The sequence below is a fragment of the Cibotium barometz genome, chromosome 6 (genome assembly GCF_041138505.1).
Source record: "Cibotium barometz isolate CiBa-2024 chromosome 6, ASM4113850v1, whole genome shotgun sequence".
In the NCBI taxonomy this organism is placed as follows: domain Eukaryota; kingdom Viridiplantae; phylum Streptophyta; class Polypodiopsida; order Cyatheales; family Cibotiaceae; genus Cibotium; species Cibotium barometz.
The window spans coordinates 63,166,993-63,189,233 of NC_141051.1; the positions used below are offsets into that span (position 1 = coordinate 63,166,993).

Consider the following 22,241-nt stretch of genomic DNA (forward strand, 5'->3'; position numbering starts at 1 on the left):
TGAGTTTCACAGAAAGAACTAGATGATAGTATATAATTGCCTTCTTGCTCCAATCATACGTCACAAACTCGATGCTTCCCTTTTGTGCATCTGACCCATGCGCATAATAGTGACTTGAAACTATCATGTTATGCGTATCAAATGAGAATCCATAATCATTAGTCACATTGCCCTCAAGGGTGCACTTGGGCCTAGTGCATTGTATAATGTAGTAGTCTCACCTCCTGATTACCCTCCTTGGCAAGCCCTCCTCTCGACAATGACAACAAAAACATCATCCACTGTCAAAATATCTGTCAAATAAGCATGATCTGCCCCATCAGGTAGTGCGAGTATCAAGAATGGTGGGGGGTAGCCTCAACAACTGCTGTTAACCCATTCATGGAGACCTCAAGAGTTATGAGCTCGGCCATTGGAAAGATCCTCATGACAGTTGCGGTTCACCAGGTAATCTCTTGTTGGATGTGTTTCAAGGGGGGTTAGAGTGAACCATAACATTTTTGGCACCACTGTCGGGGAGCCATCCCTTGGCTTTTTCCTCTAATATATGTATTACCCATTGCCCATTATCTTGATTAATGGTTTCCCATGAAAAAGATGTGGATTTGATGGTGATTTGTGTGTGATTTGGTGTAGAATAGCTTTCTTTTTTGTTTTTGTAAAGAATGTTTTTTCCTTAATTTATTATTATTATGGTTTTTTATGTTCTTAGGGCTTGCACATAGTTTGTATTTCGCTTAGTTTTCATCCATTGCATCAAACAATGTAATTTTTAGTGAATGTTAGGTCTCTTTAGTGTTAAACATAGAACTAAAATCATTAATTTTAGCTTAGTTGTGTGTTTTGTATTTGAATCGTTTGTATTAGAGTGTTAATAAGCATTAGGAGTAGCTTAATCTTTCAAAACAATTCTCAAAACTATAAAAAAATCCTTGAATTCAACTAATTTCTCTTAATGGATTGGTTTTTGCCATTAAGAGTAATTAATTCACCAAAAATTTAGAAAATGTATTTTTTGGAGTCTAAATTGATCATGTGTAGTCGAGATTAGTGTTTTTGAGTGTTTTGAGAGCATCTAGTTGCATCAAAACACCTAATTACATCCATTTCTTCATCAAATTGGAGGAATTCGACTCTCTTTGCTTAATTTTGCCTTAAAAGAAGAGACCAAAATTAAGAGTCTAATTAATCTCCTATTTTAGATTAATTTACACATTTGTTAATGCACCTAGCTTAGCATTCCCTTGCTCTAGGGATTAGTGGTTAATTAGAGGCCTTGATTAGTGTAAAAGAGGGAAAGATTAGTGAAAGGATTAATCTTTAATTAGTGAAAGAATTAATCCTTGATTAGTTGTTAATTACATTTTTACATAATTCATTAAGGCTAATGAGCATTCAATGAGTAGATGCTCATGAGTTGTCAAATTGTCCATTTTGGAAGTCATTTATGAAGGGTGCAAGGGGTGTCATAAAAAGGTTGACTTTTTTAATTCCCATTCACCTTTTTGGAAAAATGCCAATATTTCCCTAAATTTAAATTAAAAAAATATCCCCTCCCCCAAATAAGGAAATTCATATTTCCCACGACTCCCAAAAAAAATTTCGAATTTTTCTTTTCGAAAAAAAAGAACATGATACAAGCCTTTTACGGCCAAGCATTTCATGGCCAAGCCTTTCACGAGGCCAAGAGTCTCATAGCCAAGCATTTCACAGCCAAGCCTTTCACGGCCAAGCGTTTCATGGCCAAGCGTTTCACAGCCAAGTCTTTCACGGCCAAGAGTTTCACGGCCAAGCCTTTCATGGCCAAGAGTTTCACGGGCAAGCCTTTCATGGCCAAGTGTTTCACAGCCAAGCCTTTCATGGCCAAGCCTTTCACGGCCAAGAGTTTCACGGCCAAGCCTTTCACGGATTAAGGGTCATGCCTTAAGACCTCACGCTATTAAGAATAAAAAACCCCTGTTTGGAGGCTAAACCGTGAATTCGATGAAGACTCTTCAGGGCTCATCGAAAAGCTGACATCGAGCTCTTCAACTTTGGTCTTGGCCATCCAAAGTCAAAATCGATCGTTTTGGCCTCCGACCATCAGCCTCAAAATTCAACCCAAAAATCAAGGCAAAAAAAAACCCACAAAGCACGAAAAAACGTAGAAAACAGCGTGAGAATGATGTCGAACCATACTCGGGCTACTTCTTGAGAGTCTAAACGACAAAATCATGAACGACTCAGGGAGACAAAGTTGTAGTACTCCAAAAATACTACAACTCTCTCATACAGAGTTTTTCAAAATTCCTTTTGGAACAGCCTCAAAAATGTGCGGCGAAACAGGAAAAAACTTTTTCAGTTTTTTTCGTCTTGAGACAGTGACAGAAAATAGGTTTTAGGAGCTCCTCTTCTATCTGGGAAGTTACTAGCATGCACTTTTTTCGGAAAAATATCTCAAGGTCATTTACATGCGTATAGCGCCTAAGGTAGTTAGGGCAAACAGACACTTGTTTGACCCAACGAAGAGTACGCCAGGCCTCTTGAGGCTGTAACGAGCTATGAGAAAATATAAAAAGAAAAAAAAAACGTGTGCTTGCTCATTAAGGAGCAAATAGGCGATCCAATATAACAACGATAGAGGGATTGCTAGGGATCACACGAGGACTGAACCCAATGGCTGGCATCTTCGAGCCATTGAGATCTATGCCCCAAATGCACCTCCCAATACCATTGGCCATGCCTATAACAAGCGTGTTATCGGGTTTTATACCCTATGTCACTTCAATCCCACCGAGCTTTGGTCCTTTACCTAACATCTCCACAAATCCTATAGGTACCAAACCTTTCCTGGATGCCCACAGCTTGGACATACTGACTAGTCTAGGAAGGGGGGTAGCCCAAGGACTGAGTGAGTCCTTACCAAAGAGCACTCACTTACGCCCTCAGTGACTCATAAAAACATACGACCATACAAATTTTCAAAATTATGGACAAATACGACGAAACAACATATCCTGTTCAATTCATTCAAATGTTTGAACAGAGATGTGAAGCCTTTGGAAATCCAAACTGCCCCACCAAGGTACATGCATTGAACTAATGCTTAGAGGGGGCAAGGCTAGTTGATGGTTCATGACATTGATGCCGGTGATCAAGACCAACTTAAGAACCATGAAAATAGCCTTTATCCATGATTTTTTAAGACAAGGTGATCGGTGGAGTGCAGAAAAAGAACTCTATTCAATTGAGCGTAAACCAAATGAACCATTAGAGATTTTATCCTTCGGATAAAACTCTTAGACTCACGATGTGACTCATGGGAAAAATTAAACGATTTTCAATTGAAGAGATATTATATGATGGACTTAAAGAAAAACAACATACGTAACTTGATCATTGTATCTAACCCAAAAACATTCGATCAATGTTGTAAAGAAACAATACGTTTAGATGACAACATGCTGGAAGATGATCATGCTACAAGTTGTTCCTCATCTAAACCAAGTGAAGCAATGACAAAAGAAAGATTGACCTCGAAATTGTCATTTCTCGAATCCTATGCAGCCTTGCTTAAAAGCTCTCAATCAACATCTCTAAGAGAGGCTGAGATCCTTTTCAAAATCAGCCATCCTTAATGCCTCTACAAGTGAACAAAAAAATGCCTTGTGTTAAGTGCAATCACTATGATCATACCAATCCCCATTGTGCATACAAGGCACTTATTTTTATGTACTGCATATATTGTAAATTCTTTAATCATGATACTAAAAAGTGTCCCAATTCATCAACAATTGACTCAAAACCTCCATCTCTCGTGCACCAAACACAAAAAGTCCAAAGGGTAGAAACTGCTTAGGAAGTAGTTAATCAAACACTTCAGTGTTTCTATTGTCGTGGACCTCACAAAGTGGCAGACTGCACAATTTGGAATACTTCCATGCCTATAGTCACTGACACTTTGCACTCCATGTGTGAACGATGTGGCATTGATCACATGTTCCATGATTGCCCAAGACGAGTTGCTTCAATGCAACTGGTCTCACAAAATAAAACCCTTAATATCTTGAGTGTATAAAATGGGTAATTGTCAATGGTACCCTTGAATGTGCTTAAATGCTTACAAGCTAAGACACGAGAAATGGTCAAAATGAATGTAAAAGACAATACTTGAATATGGGTAGAACATGTTTTAAAGCAAAACCCAAAAGAGAAAACAAAACCTTCTAAACCTAAGAAAAACAAGAGACAACAAACTATTGAAACCAAGGTTGAATTAAAGGATAGGGAAAAGGAGTCTGTGGGAGGACATAAACCCAAAAGAGCCAAAAGCTACACATGGTGTAGAAGTATCCACTTCAACATCCACCACACAAACCACAAAACCCATAGGTGCGACATAGAATACAAAAGCCCAAAAGAAAATTCAATCTCATCGCATGGGCAAACATAAAGAAAACCTGATGATCCAAAGAAAGTCAGAAGATGAAATAAGTTCTAGTACATCACTAAGTGAGGATGAAACAAGTTCCTACTCTTCACTCAGTGCACCTTATAAACCAATCAAGAAACTAAAACCCACCCAACTACCCCAAATTGATAATCATGGGCACATGACATATGCAGAATGCAAAAAGCAATCTCAGGAGAGCATGCTTAGCTTGGTTGAGTGTCTTACAGGATCACCAGTTGTGATTGAGCCTAATAATTTCAAACCTTAAAAAACAACCAAAATACAAAACCTAGAGGTGTATGTCTTCCCCTTTCAAGAGGAAGACATACTCTCTATAGAAGAGTCATTAGAGATAGATTGCACGAATTATGAAATTCAGAAAGCATGTGAGGAATTTGATAATTCCCTTACCAAATTAAAGAAGTCTCTCAAAACCTCATTTGGAGGAATGCTCTTCTCTCATGGTGGTGAAGCTAGCATAACATCAGCACTTGCACCCTTAAGGGCTCAACATGAGTTATACCAAGACATAAAGAACTCCATAGAAGAAGATTGTGAGGATTCGCAAGTTTCCAAACAAACCTCATTTAGAATTGTCAGAGGGCCAAGTGTGCCAGTATACGCATTGTGTACTCTTGAAAAACCTCATTTAGAATTGTTAGAGGGCCAAGTGTGCCAGTATACGCATTGCGTACTCTTGAAAAAGTTGACAGCCAAAAAGAGGATGAAAGTGAATGGGAATATGAAACTGAAATGGGATATGAAACTAAAACAAAAACTGAAACATCCATAGTTCCTCTAGAAGATTCTATCATGGTATGGTTAGATTTCCAAACAAACCTCATTTGGAATTGTCAGAGGGCCAAGTGTGCCAGTATATGCATTGCGTACTCTTAAAAAAGTTGACAGCCAAAAAGAGGATGAAAGTGAATGGGAATATGAAACTGAAATGGGATCTAAAGCTGAAACAAAAACTGAAACATCCATAGTTCCTCTAGAAGATTCTATCATGGTATGGTTAGATTTCCCTACAAGCAATGATGTTAAGCACAAATGCGCGTTGATTAGCACTTACTCTAGTCAAAACATCATGACAATAGACACTTGGGTGCCATTGGGATAACGTAAACTTATCCCTATAGACAATGGTGTTGCAAGAGGAGCCAATGAACAAAGCATTGGAGTTCAGGTTACTTTAGCTATGCTACTCAAACAATCGGTGGTGGAGATGTGGAATTTACATTCTATGTTACCCTAGATTCCCTTGAGTATGATGTCATGCTTGGTGGGACTTGGATACGTGACTTGTTGTAATCGATAGATGAATCCATGCAAACAGTCACCTTGAACACTCCTGAAGGCAATGTACAATTGCCGGAGGAAGAGACCTTGGAGAAGCTAGAACTTTGAACATATCTAATTGAAAAGATCTCTAGGATTCTGGTTGGATTGGAAATTTCAAATAAAATCACCACAGCTTAAGCATAGCTTTATCCAACACGAGAACACAATCTCATGACCCTCAAGTTATGGAATTTGTTGGGTCAACCAACACTCATGTCTCATCCTGAAAGAATTCCCTTTACACAAGACTTGAACATGCCATGTTTGGGGTACTTTGAACATACAATGTATATTGAAACTAACCCCCTTACTTGCAAGTTTTTTGTGGTTGAGTATGTATTGGAAGAAGATTTGATCTTGGGGCATAAATGGACTATTACTGCCCAAGCACCACTGTGCTTTGCTAGCGATAAAGTCATCATGGTGGTTAACGACAAAAAGTTGACAATACCATACTGCAAGGATGAGGATCCAAATTTAATGGATTTTTATGATGCTGAACGGAAAAGGTTACAAGCCTCTTCCATAGAATCCCCTCTACACAATAACCTACCATCTGTGTCAAAATGATCGACTTCGATAAAAAATCTCTTTCTCTGATTTTGACCTTGATGCTTGCAACCCTCGGACACATTAGGTGTCCTTTGTGCAGTCTGTGCACATTTTTCTTTCCAACGGTAAAATCTGGGTAAACTCAATTGCTTCTTCTAAAGTTTTCAGATCATTGTACTAAACTTGATTCTTATAGTCTGAGTCTAGTCCATGAATAAATCTACGAATCTTTTGAAAATCGTCCATTCCTTTCAGCTTAAGAATGATTTCTCTATAATTGGAGATGTTCTGAGTCAACCGCGTGAGATTCCTCATCTTACAATTGTTCCATGTTTCCCAATTACGATCCATCTCATTCTCAGGAAGAAATTCTTTCATGAATGCACTTTCAAATTCAGCCCATGTAGTAGGCCAAGTTTTGGACTCCAAGCTCATCCACCACTTGTATACTTTACAACCTAGAGTTAAGCTCGCTTCAAGCACGTGTATCTCCTCTGGAGTTTGGCATGCAATCGATGCAAATCCTGCCACTTTTGTAAAAAAGTTTTGGCCGCATCCTTATTGCGTTCCTTCTCCTTCTCGCTAAAGGTCAGAGGTTTTAGGTCTTTTAGAATAGCAACCACATTTCTAGGGTGAGATGTACCGACATTCATGTTTCCACCTTGGGTGGGAGCTACTAGCATCCCTCCTACTGAAGCACTTATGGTGGTAGAAGCTTGCATATTATTCTTTAACTCCTGGGCATAGAGAAGTATCTTATCATACTTGGCCTCAATGTCCTAATCACGGGACTCGAGAGCCTTAAACCATTTAGTATTGGGACCAAATGATCATCAAGAAGGTCCTCATCTATCATCGTGACATCACGATTGTCCACTGTCGTTCCTATGTCAAACAAACAACTGGGGCCTCAAGTCCAAGCTCTTGGAAAAAAATTGCATGTATTAGCTTGAAGTAAAGTTTTTGGTGCGATGCTAGAATTTGAAAGTTGATGTTGAAAAAAACCTTCAAATCTTCATAAGAAGAATCCCAAAACTCCACTTGAAAGATCCAGCATAGGAACATCCGCTAATTTGTACAAGTTCTAATCTTTGAAAGGATTTTCATGAAAATTGATTTCTTTTTTAAATAAAATTATGAACCCAAACTCTGCAACTCATCGATGGGCTGAGAAAAACAGTGACAAGGTAACTCTGCAACTCGTCGAGAACCGACGACTGAGTGAAACAACGACAAGGGAACTCTACAACTCGAAGTAAGTTTGTTGGTGCGATGCTAGAATTTGAAAGTTGATGTTGAAAAGAACCTTCAAATCTTCATAAGAAGAACCCCAAAACTCCATTGAAAGATCCACCACCTGCTAATTTGCACAAGTTTTTATCTTTGAAAGGATTTTAAAGAAATTTGATTTCTTAAAAAAAAAAAATTCTGAACCCAAACTCTGTAACTCGTCAATGGGCTGAGCGAAATAGTGACAAGGGAGCTCTGCAACTCGTCGACGAGATGACTGAGCGAAACAACGACAAGGGAACTCTGCAACTCGTCCACCACAACTTGAAACGGTTGACCCGGGTTTGTGTGGGTTGTAAAAATGATGCTGGTTGCTCTGTCTATTGGGTGCTACAGAAACAGTGGCCAGCAACCGTGGGGTGACTTGTATTCGCTGCACAGGAAGAAACTATAATTGGAGATGTTATGAGTCAACGTGAGATTATTCATCTCAAAATTGTGCCACGCTTCCCAATTACGATCCATCTCATTCTCAGGAAGAAATTTTTTTATGAATGCACTTTCAAATTCAACCCACATAGTAGGCCGAGTTTTGCACTTCAAGCTCATCCACCACTTTTATGCTATACAACCTAAAGTTAAGCTTACTTTAAGCGTGTGTATCTCCTCTGGAGTTTGACGCAATCGATGCAAATCTTGTCACTTTTATAAAAACATGATGACTGCCCATTGTCATTCCCGTGTTGAACAAACGGTTGGTACCTCAAGTCCAAGCTCTTGGAAAAAAGTTGCATGTATTAGCTCGACGTAAATTTGTTGGTGAGATGCTAGAATTTGAAAGTCGATGTTGAAAAGAACCTTCAAATCTTCATAAGAAGAACCCCAAAACACCACTTGAAAACTCCATCACAGGAACATCCACTAATTTGCACAGGTTTTAATCTTTAAAAGGCTTTTAAAGAATTTTGATTTCTTTTTTCTTAAAAAAAATTCTGAACCCAAACTCTGTAACTCGCCGACGGGCTGAGCAAAACATGGAGAAGGGAACTCTGCAACTCGTCGACGATGACTGAGCGAAACAACGACAAGGGAACTCTGTACGTCTACAACTTGAAATGACTGACTCGGGTTTGTGTGGGTTGTAAAAACAATGCTGGCTGCTCCGTCTATGGGGTGCTACAGAAACAGTGGCCGAAAACTGTGGGGTGACTTGTATTCGCTCCACACGAAAAAATCGAGGGAGTGGGAGAGAAAGTGATCTCCTCACGCCGGCCGTTATCGTGTTGTTGGCGCCTTCATGATTCTGTTGAGCCACCGGTCTCTAACTGGTGGTTGGCAACCACCTTGCGTTATTTGATGGTGTGGCCCATAGCGTTGTCAAAGGATCTAATACACTCTGATACCATTATTAGGTATGTCAAACCAGCCAACCTCTAGAAAAACAAAAGGGCTGAGAGCTCCTAAATCCTCCACCCAGCCACGCGACTACACGACCCCTCAAGTTATCCTTGGACACCTTTTTTTGCTATTCTAGGCTACCTGGCCACACTTAGCCAACTTCCCCTTAATTGTATGTCAACACTTCCCTAGTGCACACCACCACGTGTCCTCTAGCTTGGCCATGCTGGCTCCCATTGAACCCTGCCCATGCCTTGTTTGTACAGTTGAGCTCTCTAGGCTCCCATAACTACTGTTGTCATGACAGAACTAGTTGGGGTTGGTCTTGATTGTGATTGATGGTTCGATAAGAGAAATACCTTGTAAAAAATGTTTTAATGTTGGTATAAGGCGTGTTTCTATCCACGTAGAAATCAAAGGATATAGAGAGGGAAAGAAATCACGGTTCACAGTTTTAAATGTAGTTGGTAATGTAGCTATGGATTCATGATTGGTTCTTTTTCTAACCATATATGTAACTACGAAACAAAAAATAGCCTAATATCTCGATGAAGATCTCAACCACTACCATGCCAACAACCTCGAAAGGGCTCACATATATCAATCAAGGTCCATGTCACTACTAAAACATGTCACTGCCACTTGGATATCTCAATTGAGATACTTAGTCAATTGAGATCCACCTCAATGCCACAAGGGATCTTGATTGACAATGTATAACTGCCCACTCGAATGTACATTGAGCATGTACTGTGTTGATATGTAATGAAGTGTTATTGGCTACACCGTCCCTCTCCTACTACAATGGGCAATGCTTACTTTAACTTGTCATGGGGGATGTTTTGGAATCCAAGCTTGTATTTTGGTAGACTCCAAGCTTTGATAGTGGTAGCTAGAAGTTCCACTCTCTAGATTTTATCCATAATCTAATTCTAACTAATGAAATGCTTACTGGCTTAGTATATATAGTCTAATGTTTTGAGTCACCCCCATTCTTCAAGCTTCACTATTTTTGGAGCTGGCTTCATTCCAAGCATATGTTAATCTTGTTCTAGTATTACTTTAATCTTAATTATCTTTAAATTCAAGCTTAATCTCTTTTTGCTACCTCTTAGTAAGGGTTCATGAAGTCGTAGGACTAGAACAAGTAATATAGAACACCATATTCGTGAGTTTGGGAATCTCCCAAGTCCCATTTTTGTAATACTAAAAAGGTGGGCCCGATTAACATGTCTATAAGTTTCTCAAAACCCTATCATGTGACCTATCATTGGAAAGCGCTTGAAAAGATGGATCTATTAAGCTTTAAAGCGCACAATTTGGAGTAATGGTGTTCAAGTTATGGCAAATCCAAAGTTTTGACCACGTGTCCCAAACTTATGGGAAATTCCCATATTCCTCAATATGGTGTTATAGGCAACGGGATCCCGTGATCCACCTTATTCATGAGGAGCAAGCAAAGGTCTACATGGAGAATTGAAGGAGAAGAGATCATTGAGCGGCGAAAAGCAAGGGCTCGAGCATTGGATCCACATGAGAATAGTCTTCATGATGAGAACCTGCATGATTTCTGCTAGGTAAAGGAGCTGCTAACTTGCTATCCCTCAATGTCTGCATAAGCCATTTTGGCATATGCCTAGATTCTTCTATGGCTCTTCTCTCCTCATCCACTACACCCTCAATAATTGCCTCATCAAAAGGCTGATTTTCAGGCTGATTTTGCACTTGAAGAAGGCTGAATTTCAGCACTTGGTTGAGCATTCAATTGCTCTACATATGACTGTCCTCCATTAAATAAAGGTAGGAGCAAATCAAACATGTCCTGTGAGCATACATTCTGCTATTTTTTGCATGAAAGCATGGGCTGAACTCAGTTTTCGACAAAAACAACATCTCTACTTACTAAAATCCGCTTTGAGGCCGGATGGTAGAGTCTATATCCCCCTTGCTTTTTGAACTATATCCCACAAATATGCATTTAACTGCCTTATCATCAAGCTTACTGTGTTGTTGCTCAGGCACAAGAGCATAAGAAAGACAACCAAAACATGCAAATGAGTCACAGAAGGCTTCCTGCCATGCCAAGCTTCATAAGGAGTTTTAGACTTCAAGGCCTTGGTAGGGCATTTGTTCAACACATAGTTTGTGCACATAGTTGCCTCTAACCAAAACCATGAGGTAAATCTTGGGCTTTCACCATACATCGTGGCATCTCCATGAGAGACCTATTCTTCCTCTTAGCCACACCATTTTTCTGAGGTGTGTATGGCACTGTACATTGATGCCTTATACCTTTTTCAGCTATATATGCATGAAATTCCTTGGACATATACTCCCCCCCTCGATCTGAACAAAGGGTGCCAACTTTACATTCACATGCATTTTTAGCCATGGATATGAAGTGTTTAAAGCACATAAAAACCTCTAACTTGTACTTAAATGGATACACCTAGCTATATCTCGAGTAATCCTTGATAAAAGTGACGAAGTAGAGAGATCCCCCAATAGATGGTGTCCTCATAGGACCACATACATCACTATGTATAAGCTGTAATTTCTTAACAGCTCTCATAGATCCATCCTTTGGAAATGATGCCTGATGCATTTTACCAAGAATACACCCCTCACATACATGTCTAGTAAGGGTCTCAAGAGTTGGCAACTCAGACACCATATCATGCCTTTGAAGGCGTAACAAACTGCCATAGTTCAAATGGCCAAATCGTGCATGCCATAATTTTGCATCACTCATAGCACTAGTCGTAGAGACTGAGCAAGCATCATGCTACAACTTCTCAAATACATCCATCTTATATAGGCCATGAAACAAGGTACGTGGAGGAAATGATAGAATAACCATCATTTCTATCTTGAACTGTACATCTGTCATCCATAAATTTCACTGTCAAGCCTGACAAGGCTAAGGCTGAAACTGACAGTAGGTTCTTCTTAATGCTTGGCACATATAAAACTTTAGAAAGAGTAAATGCGCTCCCATTTGCAGCAGTGAGAGCACAACTCTACCAACTCCTTTGACAGGATATGAGGAATCATTTGCACATGTGATGGTTTCTGCACTTGGAAAGACAGATTCCAGAGATGAGAACATACCTTTTTGTGAAGTAATGTGCTTATTAGCACCAGTGTTAAAGTACCAAGCATCCGATTCTACCACTAACATGCATACATGAACAGAAGGGTCATAACTGCAATGTATAGTCCATTCCCAATCATCTTGAGCAAAACTTGCAGATTCCTTCTTCTCTGCACTTGTGCAGATGCATCAGTCCCACAGCCATGCTCGATTCTTTCTTTTTCTCCTTCTCTGTACTCTTGTATGTAGTGCCTTGGTTTCGTGCTGCAATAGTGACACTTACTCTTCTTTTTAGGCTTAGCACCTTCTCTCTCTACATCCTTACTTGAGGATTTTGATTTTGGCTTATAGACACCATGCAAAGAAGCCTTAACTTTGCCTTTCTAATTGGCAACAAAATCTTGGTCACCAACTCGCATATTAGATCTGTTTTGCCTAGATTGCTCTTCTTGCAAGAGTATTGAAACCAGCTCATCAAGTGTAAGGGCATTTGGATTTCCCTTCATCTCATGAGTCTAAGGGAAGAGGCAAAACTTTGATAAGAATCCGGCAATGCAGTGAGAACTGTGGGCACCAATGTACTATGAGGATATATCTCATCCACACTAGCAAGCTGCTCCTTAAAATCTTTGATCTTGGTCAAGAAGCTATCCATTGAGTCTCCCTCATTCATGTCCTCAAACTCTAACTATTTGTGCAGATATGCAACATGTGCTTCATTGCACACCTGGTATAATGTAGCAAGTGCATCCCATACCTATTTTGAAGTCTTACATGACCGAATATGAGGAATAATGCTTCACTTCACAGAAAGTGCAAGCAATGCATGTGCCTATGCATCTCTTCCATCCCATCTCGGTTGAGCAGTAGTGGGAGCTACTGGTGGTGCATGTGGAGGAGCCACATCTATATCAGATTCTACTTCAGATGTACCTGCAACACCTGGTTGCACTGGTAGTTGTGAAATAGGATGAGTTTCACTACCACTGTCCCCACATTCCAAAGGCCTTTAGCATGCCTCATCATATAGGACCACAATGGGTAGTTAGTCCCATCAAGTTTGTCCTCTGAGAGCAGACAATATGTTGAATACATCACTACTGCCAACATGACTTTCTACCAAATGTACAAAATCTTTCAACACACTACAAGTACTCAGTATTCACTAGATGCAACCCTGGATGGCTGCCAACTGACTGAATCACCTACAAAGTGTATGAAAAATAACACAGAGTACAGAATAGAGTGTTACTGGAAAAAGTATGATGGTCGATGTTGTTGAAGACACTGTGGATGTTGCTGCACACCAAATCTTTGCCGCTATACACAGCCCAAACACCCAAAATCGAGCAGACCCAATCCAAAATGACGCCTCTCTAAAACATCTGCAGAAACCTTGCAGTGCCCAAAACGCGCCACAGACCTCGAAAATGTTGTTTACTTTGTATACATCACACTACAGTATACACCTTCTTCTTCTTCTAAGAGGGTATCTCAATCGGAGACAAAAAAATAGGATAGTGAGGAGGGAGACAGACTACTAGATCAAGTGTCAAGGAAGCTAGCTCTGATACCAATTGTTGGAATTAGGGTTAGGGTTTCAATAATGCACACACACAAGATAGAGAAGCTTGAGAGTACACAAACTCACTAGAATATAATGAAAAAATTTGTGCGAGATACAAAAGATAAGTACACACCCCAAAATGAGTAGATAAGAGGGTGTACATATGCACGGGGGAAAAAACCTCGTAGTGAGAGAAAAAATGCCCCGACGGTCCTAAGTGTGTTCACACACATCACTACCATATAATGCTACAAATGTTTTGAAAAACTTAAGGTAGCTATAGCTACATCTCCCATTCTAAAAGTGGTTGATCTGAATCAACCCTTTGTGGTGTGCAAACGAATGCAAGTAACGATGCAATAGGTGCAGTCCTCTTACAAGGGGGGAAACCTATTGCATTTGAAAGTAAAAAGTTACACAAGGCTCAACAAAATTATTCAGCTTATAAAAGGGAGTTATATGCTATAATTCATGCCTTAAAGAAGTGGAGGCATTATTTATATGGTGCTAGATTTGAGATAGTCTTTGATCATGAGAGCATCAAATGACTATCTAGTCAAAGAGAGTTGAAAGGACGCAAAGCTCGATGGGACAGAGTTGCTCCAGGAGTTCAACTTTTAACTTAGATTTAGAAAAGGACGTTACAATGTGGTAGCTGATTTGCTGAGTCACATGCCCATGGTTAATGAGTTTAGTTTTACTCAAATTAAGAGAGATTTTTTGGAATCACTCAAGGGGAAGTGCATTGATGATCCACATTATGCCCATGTGTAGAGTGTCATAGAGAAGAGGGATCCCTTGACTATAAATAAAGATAGCCCCGTTAATGAGACACACACTTTATCTAGTGATAAGTCTCGAGGGATGTCTCAAGGAGACATGTCACTTACAAGTGTTGAACGAAATCGTTGGAAGAATTTTCCATTGATAATGGTTACTTACTGTACAAAGGCAGAGTATGTCTTAAAATTCCAAAAGTGTCAGGTCAATAAAGTTGAACGCCTAAAAGTAGGTGGTTTATTAAGTCCACTAAAGATCCCAAATGGCAAGTGGAAGAGTATCTTAATGGACTTTATAGTTGGATTACCTAAAACGAACAAAGACCACGATTCAGTTTGGGTAGTCGTGGTGGATAGGTTGACAAAAGTGTGTCGGTTTATTCCAACAAAACAACAATGACTATGCCTGAGTTAGCACGACTACTCATGGAGAATATCTATCGACTATATGGGTTACCTGCTGGCTGATCATTCACAAAGTGATGGTGAAACCGAGAGAGTCAACCAAGTCCTAGAAGACATGCTACGAGCATATGTTTAAAAAAAAAACCAATTGGAAAGAATATTTACCCATACTGGAATTCACTTATAATAATGCCCAATATTCAACAACGAGATTTAGCTCATTTATGTTGATTTATGGTTTTCAACCATGAGCCCTAGTGGCCGTTGGACTCGAGAAAGAAAATATACAAAAAGTTAAAGATTTTCTTTAAGATCTTTAGGAGATGATGAAAATCGTAAAAGATAATGTTAAGAGAGCACATGATCGTGCTAAACATTATGCAGACAAAGATCATAGACAAATCATCTTTGAAGAAGGTGACAAAGTGTTTTTTAAGGTTTGAACATTGCGAATCTTTGAAAACGAGGAGAAGTCCGAAGTTATCTCCAAGGTATTGTGGTCCATTCACAATACTTAAAAAAGTAAGTATTGTTGCTTATAAGTTAGCTTGACGAGAAAGATCTAAAGTTTATCTAGTTTTTCACGTCAGTAGACTGAAAAAGAAATTGGGAGATGACGATAATCTCATCAGTCAAGAGATCTTAGTAGAACTTATCGAACCCCCATCCTTACCACACCAACCAAAAAAAGCCTTGGATTTCCAAGAGAAAAGGACTCAACAATATGTACGACAGGATTGTTTAGTCAAGTGAAAGGATAGACTAGAAGAAGGTTAATGTCATGACAACTGTAGTTCTAGGAGCCTAGAGAACTCAACCATCCGGACAAGGCACCGGGGGGGGGGGGGGGGGGGGGGGGGGTCAATGGGAGCCAACATGGCCAAGCTAGAGGACATGTGCTGGTGCGCACTAGGGAAGTGTTCACACACAATTAAGAGGCAATAGTCAAAGTATGGCCAGCTTGAGGGGTCGTGTAGTGGCGTGGCTGGGTGGAGGATTCAGAAGCTCTCTGAGCCCTTTGGTTTTTCTAGTGGCGTGGCTGGGTGGAGGATTCAGAAGCTCTCTGAGCCCTTTGGTTTTTCTAGAGGCCGGTTGGTTTGGCAGACCTAATAAGTTTCTCAAGTTGGACAGTCATACTTATTTCCATGAAGAGATATGGTTTAGTGTACTTTGGATATTAAGTGTAATGTCTTCTATACTCTTAAATGCTATGAGATCTTTAGATTCTTCTTAATGCGCTCTAAATAATGTGTAGTTAAATATAATCAAAAAAATTTGGTGTTTTTTGTTTGTTTTGCAGTTGTAAACATGGTTTGAATGTAGCCGAATCTGAAACCCATAGCCATGTTACCAACCACGTTTATAATCGTGAACATAATTTTTTACTCTTTAGATTCTGTAATTTTTATGCGGACAAAAATGTGGCTTTTATCGACGTTTTTAAAATGTGTTTTCTCATCCAACCATGAATCACAATCAAGGCCAACCCTAGCCATTTCGTCAAGTTGGACACTCACACTTATTTCCATGAGGAGATATGGTTTAGTGTACTTTGGATATCAAAGGTAATGTCTTTCTATGCTTTTAAATGAGATCTTTAGCCTCTATGCTTTTGAATGTTATGAAATCTTTAGCTTCTTAATGTGCTCTTAATTATGTGTAGTTAAATTTATTTATTTTTTTAAAGGAGAAAAATGGGAGAGATTCTCGATGTATCCTTTTTTTTTTGTTTCACGGTTATAAACATGGTTAGAATATGACCCAACCACAAACCCATAGTCGCGTTACTAACCATATTTTTATAACCGCGAAAGCATGATTTTTGCACTCTCTTGATCCTTTGATTTCAATGCAGATAGGAGCATGGCCAAACTCCCCTATTTGTTGTAGTACTACACCATACCTTACATAGTCTAAAATGAGGAATTCCATTAAGGTTATATTCTTGCCACTCACATCTTACCCAATCCACTCCACCCATATGGCAACATGTGGCACCATAAGACAATAGAGTAGAAACACATCGCCACACACTTCTTATTGTATACATAGAGATATCTATACAATGAGATATCATATCTATGTACAATGGTATAGAAACACATCGCCACATCATCACCAAGGACCATATTAGGGAGTTTGGGAAAATCCTATTACTTTGGGAATTTTCATTTCAATATACTTTTTGGTGTATCTTGAGTATAGCAACTCGAAAGTTGTCGGAGAATTTGGATCCAGAATCTACTCTATAAGAGCTTTCCAACGACATGTCACATGAGGGGGTTTTTGATCTTGCAAAATGGAAATTGGGATTTTTCCAAAGTTCCTAATATGGTCTTAGGTCCACATGTCTTCTCATTGTACATATATAGATATCTCATTAACCTTTAAAAAAATTAGCTTCATGAGTCAACTAATAATCTGTGTGGCATCTTTTACAAAGAAAAACTCTCGATGCATTGGACATGAACCACCCTTACTTTATAAGGAAGCGCATCATGGATGAACAGCACACTTGTATCGTAGGCATTGCCAAGGTCTTCATTAGGGAAAGTGCTATAAAGAAAACAATCTTTATTTATAAGTTAGACGGTTCTCTCAATGTTCATACTAGAATCGTTGGTCCATACTTCTCCTCGTGGCTATTAAATAGCCTACCAAAGTCCATTGCCCAGAGGTCCTTTGGATCCATAAACACGTGAGAAAATAATATGGAGCGGAGACACGATAGAACCTTGGGGTTTTTGGGTTGGTGGATGAAACTTTCCAAGGACGAGTTATGGAATGGGTGGGACTGCGGAGAGCGCCGTTCCAAGAAGCTAGGGTGTTCAACTGGGCCTTAGAGGTCATGATGTAATATATGATGATGATATGATAGGGGATGTGTACATGGGGATGGTTGCGAGTACACACGCTGGGGCAAGTTGGCACTTGAGGCAAGCTACTTGCAATTGTGCAAGCCAGACGAGATCCCAAAAGATCCCAAAGTTGAGCTTTTCTAATCCATGGGATATGTCCAAGGTGGTGGCCCCCCTGTAGCTGCCTCATATTATTTTCGACATCAGTCCTCAAAGTTTGGATTTGTGTACTCCTGAGCTCTCAGCCACCACCACCACCACCACAAGAGCATACATACACCGGACACCTGCTGCTTGTGGTGAAGAGTCCAGCCACTTGGAGTGCGTCATGCATGCGTAATATACATATTTGCGGACTTTCATTCGGCTTCAGCCTTGTAATATCACGACTAAGCTTACCTGGTTTACCTCACATTTACCCTATGCTTATAGAGCTAAGGTTTTGTCAAGCTTACTTATATAAAGAAAATGCGCTAGTCCACGATGAGTTGCAACGCAGGATTCAACAAGGTACAGAGCGAGTGGGGGACTCTTTTGAAAATGCTTCCCTGGCTGGCACTTGGGTTGAGCTCAGTTGCTTTTTTCATTATTCAAATGTTTTCGCAGCCGCAGCACACAATAATTCTCGCCTATAAAACCAGCTCCTCCCACATTCTTACAAATCACTCCCAACGAAAGAAGCATCACAGCCCGCCATATTAATTAGCCAAGTCACCGACTTGCACGCAGCCACCATGGTCCAACTTAGTTTCATCTTGGGTATCGTAGGTATGCCTTTACACCCCTCCCCTCCCCCCCCCCTTCCTTTTTGCCCTCTTTTCAATGCTTTGTGAATCGTGGCCTTCCATGGCTATGCTTTCTTTCCCTTTTGAGTGGAATTTGGAATACGAAGTGCCCTTCGAGGCTTGGCTGTTAAACCTTTTTGGAGGGAAGAAAAACCAAAATACTAGATATTCTTGTCATGGCAGGAGAGTCCTGTAGGCACACTCAATCTTTTCTGAGAATATAGTCACATACACGCTTCTTTCTTTTTTTGGGAGTGTTCTTGTCTTAATGGCATGAACACTCCCAGAAGAGACCAATGGCTACATTATATCAAAGTGACTCTTGGGAAGGAATCTCTTGAAATGATTTTACCATACAACTATTCTTGTCCTAGCTAACTTCGACATGAGCTTTTTCATACGATCAGCTATTCACAGCGTGAAAAATAAACATACACAGAAGTACTTTTGTGATTACTGTTTTCTAAGAACTTGAAGCTTCACATAATTAATTTACTTTCAAGTGAACACTAGAATCTAGATCTTGTCACTCATGACTAAGCATTTTTTTACATTGATAGAATTAGCCAATTAAAAAACAAAAAGATTTTAATAATATGTGAATTTTGTAATGCGTATGTTGTTCGTTCTTATATAATATATGATATGCCCACACAATTTTGTGATGAGTTCTCCATTTTTTTTAATATAATAAGAAAGCTATACAGCGTTGGCATGATGGTAGTATAGACTATGTGTTAATATGCATCATTGATATCATGGCAATGCTACTCCTTATAATATCTTAATATGTTTTATGCTACTCCTTTTAATATCTTAATGCTTTGGTGTGGGAAAACTTGATTATGTTCTTGATTATCCCTTTATCATATAATAATTGAGGGAATATGCATCATTGATATCACCGCAATGCTACTCCTTATAATATCTTATGTTTTTGTGTGGGAAAACTTGATTATGTTTTTGTTTTGTGACCAGGAAATATCACAGCGATGCTGGGGCTGGTGTCGCCTATGTAAGTGTCTGAAATAAATGGTTATGAGATTTTTTGTGTTATAAATATAAATATAAATATATACGTATGATACATATATATAAAGAGAAGCTGTGGAATAATATTTAATATTGGAAAGTGCGCTGTGTGCCTTTTTGCCGACTAGGCCGACCTTCTGGGTGATCATGAAGAAGGGCAGCACGGGCTCCTTCTCGGCACAGCCTTACCTCTTCAGCCTGCTCTCGGCCCTCTTCTGGACCTACTACGGCATCTTGAAGCGTGGGGGAATATTCGTGGTCACCATCAGCGCTACCAGCTGCGCCTTCCAAGCTTGCTACCTCTCCATCTACCTCTGGTTCGCCACCACCGCCCAGAGGGTGCGTTCTAAAATAATCATCAATTATCCACTAAGTCCTACATTAAATCTCAACCCAACTGGCTTAGTGACTGATCTTATATTCTTGACTTTTGCTTTGACCAGAGGAAGACCTCGTGTATTCTCCTCATCATCGTGATCTCCTACGTCGCTACGATCGTCTTCACCACACTGGTAAAGCATGGAGAGAAGCCCCTCATTACCGTTGGCATCCTCTGCACTGTTACCTCAGTCTTCTCTACTGCAGCTCCCTTAACCATCATCGTAAGCTTCCAACTAATTTGCAGCTAGAAAGCTTACTTATTAATCACAGTCAATGCACTAACTACTGCTTAATGCAGTGGACGTAGTACTGCTCTTGTAGCAATGTCTCACATAGAAGTGGCTATGGCGATCATTTAACGTCCATTATAATTAGCTGGTTAATCCTTTGTGTCGACGCTGCGCTCAATGCCGTAGCTAAGCTAGGGCTAATTGTCATTAACTTTCAAAACCCTAACTACTTCATGGATTTCAAGCCCACCATCGGGAGACTGTTTAGTCTGGTCTCGTGCTCACACTACTGCCATTGTTCAATACAGCATAAGGTGGTGACGAGTGGCAGCGTGCAGTACATGCCCTTTACCTTGTCACTTGGCTTATTTCTCAACGGAGCATGCTGGCTGGCCTACGCGCTGTCTCTCAAGGATATGTTCATCACGGTAATTAATGCAAAAGCATACGTTCAGTTTGAGATTATGGTGCGAACGTTAATTAACTGTGGGTTAGTGATATTTATTTTCTTATATTAACTATATCATTGTATATGCATGAGTGAGTGCAGATACCGAACGCCATTGGTGTGTCTCTCTCTGCAATCCAGCTCGTGCTCTACTGCTTCTATAGGATCTACGGCGAAAAGTGCAAGGCCCGCCTGGCTGTGGCCGATGAGATGTCTGCAATAGTGGATCTTAGGCAGCTTGCCATCAAGGCAAAGCAATGCGATTTCCTCGAAGACATTGAAACCGACATCCGTAACAGCAAGTTGCCCGTTGCCCCGCGGTACGCAGCACCCGCACTTCCCTCAGAAGAGATCACCATAACCATATAATAATTGACCCCCACGCCCCTCTCCACATCAATGATCCATCATTCAATGACCATGGTGGGTCACTAACCTTACTGTTTGTATTTCCCCCCCTCCTTGGATTACTTTAATGCCAAAGAAAGATTCCATAGCAAAGACCTTGTTCCTATATCTACATGGCTCCTACATGCTTTTGTTGCTTCTTAGTCAAACTTGTCAATCACATACATTCACGTGCTAAATGAAGTTATGAAGTTGTGACATGCAAATATGTGTTGGTGCTTAAAATTTGGGAAACGACTTTTGCATAACATTACCTCAATCCTTTTCACCAAGGTTGAAGAGGAAATTGTACTTTTCAACAAGCAATTTTTTCATACTTTCAACTAATCATAGATTTTCAAGAGGTTATCTTCCTTCTCCCATCTCTTTTGGAAGGATTTTTAAAAGTTTCAATTGGCTCTCGATTAAACCGAACTTATTTTTTCCCAAACCTTGGTTATTCTAGTTTATGCATTGATTCATACAAATGTGGGTAGCTTATCCTCATTAAAATTTCCTCTTATAAACTAGACTTGATTGAACATCATGTGCTATAGGTACTGCATATCCTTAAATAGCTGAACTACAAAATCTAATGCCTATAACAATGTTGTCTTACAAACCATCAATAACTCTATGAAGAAACTAATAAGAGATTTAAAATCATCTCGCTCACACATGGAAGGATTACTTCACCTTGGGCATCCTCATGTCACAAAAGCCTTATCCTTGAGTGAAAGTGTTTTGACTCCAAAACATGTGATGAGAAGACTATCCTCCAATCACAAATTACACCTCACCATCCATAAGATGAGTAACCACAACATTGTATCTTAGTTTTTGGAGATGGTTAAGGGGGCTCACAAAACACTACTAACCATATATCTCATAAAAGTTTAAGGAAACATCTAACAATGAAATTCAATAAACAACGCCCAATGTCAACCTAAGAGCTTGCATCCTAGAGTGAAAGTGTTTTGACTCCAAAACATGTGATGAGAAGACTATCCTCCAATCACAAATTACACCTCACCATCCATAAGATGAGTAACCACAACATTGTATCTTAGTTTTGGGAGATGGTTAAGGGGGCTCACAAAACACTACTAACCATATATCTCATAAAAGTTTAAGGAAACATCTAACAATGAAATTCAATAAACAACGCCCAATGTCAACCTAAGAGCTTGCATCCTAGAGTGTTTGCAAGCTAACGTGCTTAAGTGGCCCCCATTATGAGAAGTAGCCATGATTAAGAAGCTCAAGTGCGACCTCCCAATATTCACCACGGGAAGGTGGCTTAGGAGGTCGGATGGTTT

At 39.8% G+C, this 22,241-nt stretch overlaps 1 protein-coding gene across 1 annotated transcript; it reads left to right on the forward strand.

Annotated features, from left to right (window-relative positions):
* Positions 1 to 18,337: 18,337 nt before the first annotated feature.
* On the forward strand, positions 18,338 to 20,938 carry LOC147637957 (bidirectional sugar transporter SWEET16-like). The gene is made up of 6 exons (XM_086798972.1): positions 18,338 to 18,427; positions 19,423 to 19,459; positions 19,605 to 19,815; positions 19,920 to 20,078; positions 20,396 to 20,515; positions 20,638 to 20,938. Exons 1-6 carry the CDS (start codon positions 18,394 to 18,396, stop codon positions 20,902 to 20,904), a joined length of 828 nt encoding a protein of 275 aa, XP_086655098.1. The 5' UTR covers positions 18,338 to 18,393; the 3' UTR covers positions 20,905 to 20,938.
* Positions 20,939 to 22,241: the final 1,303 nt, after the last annotated feature.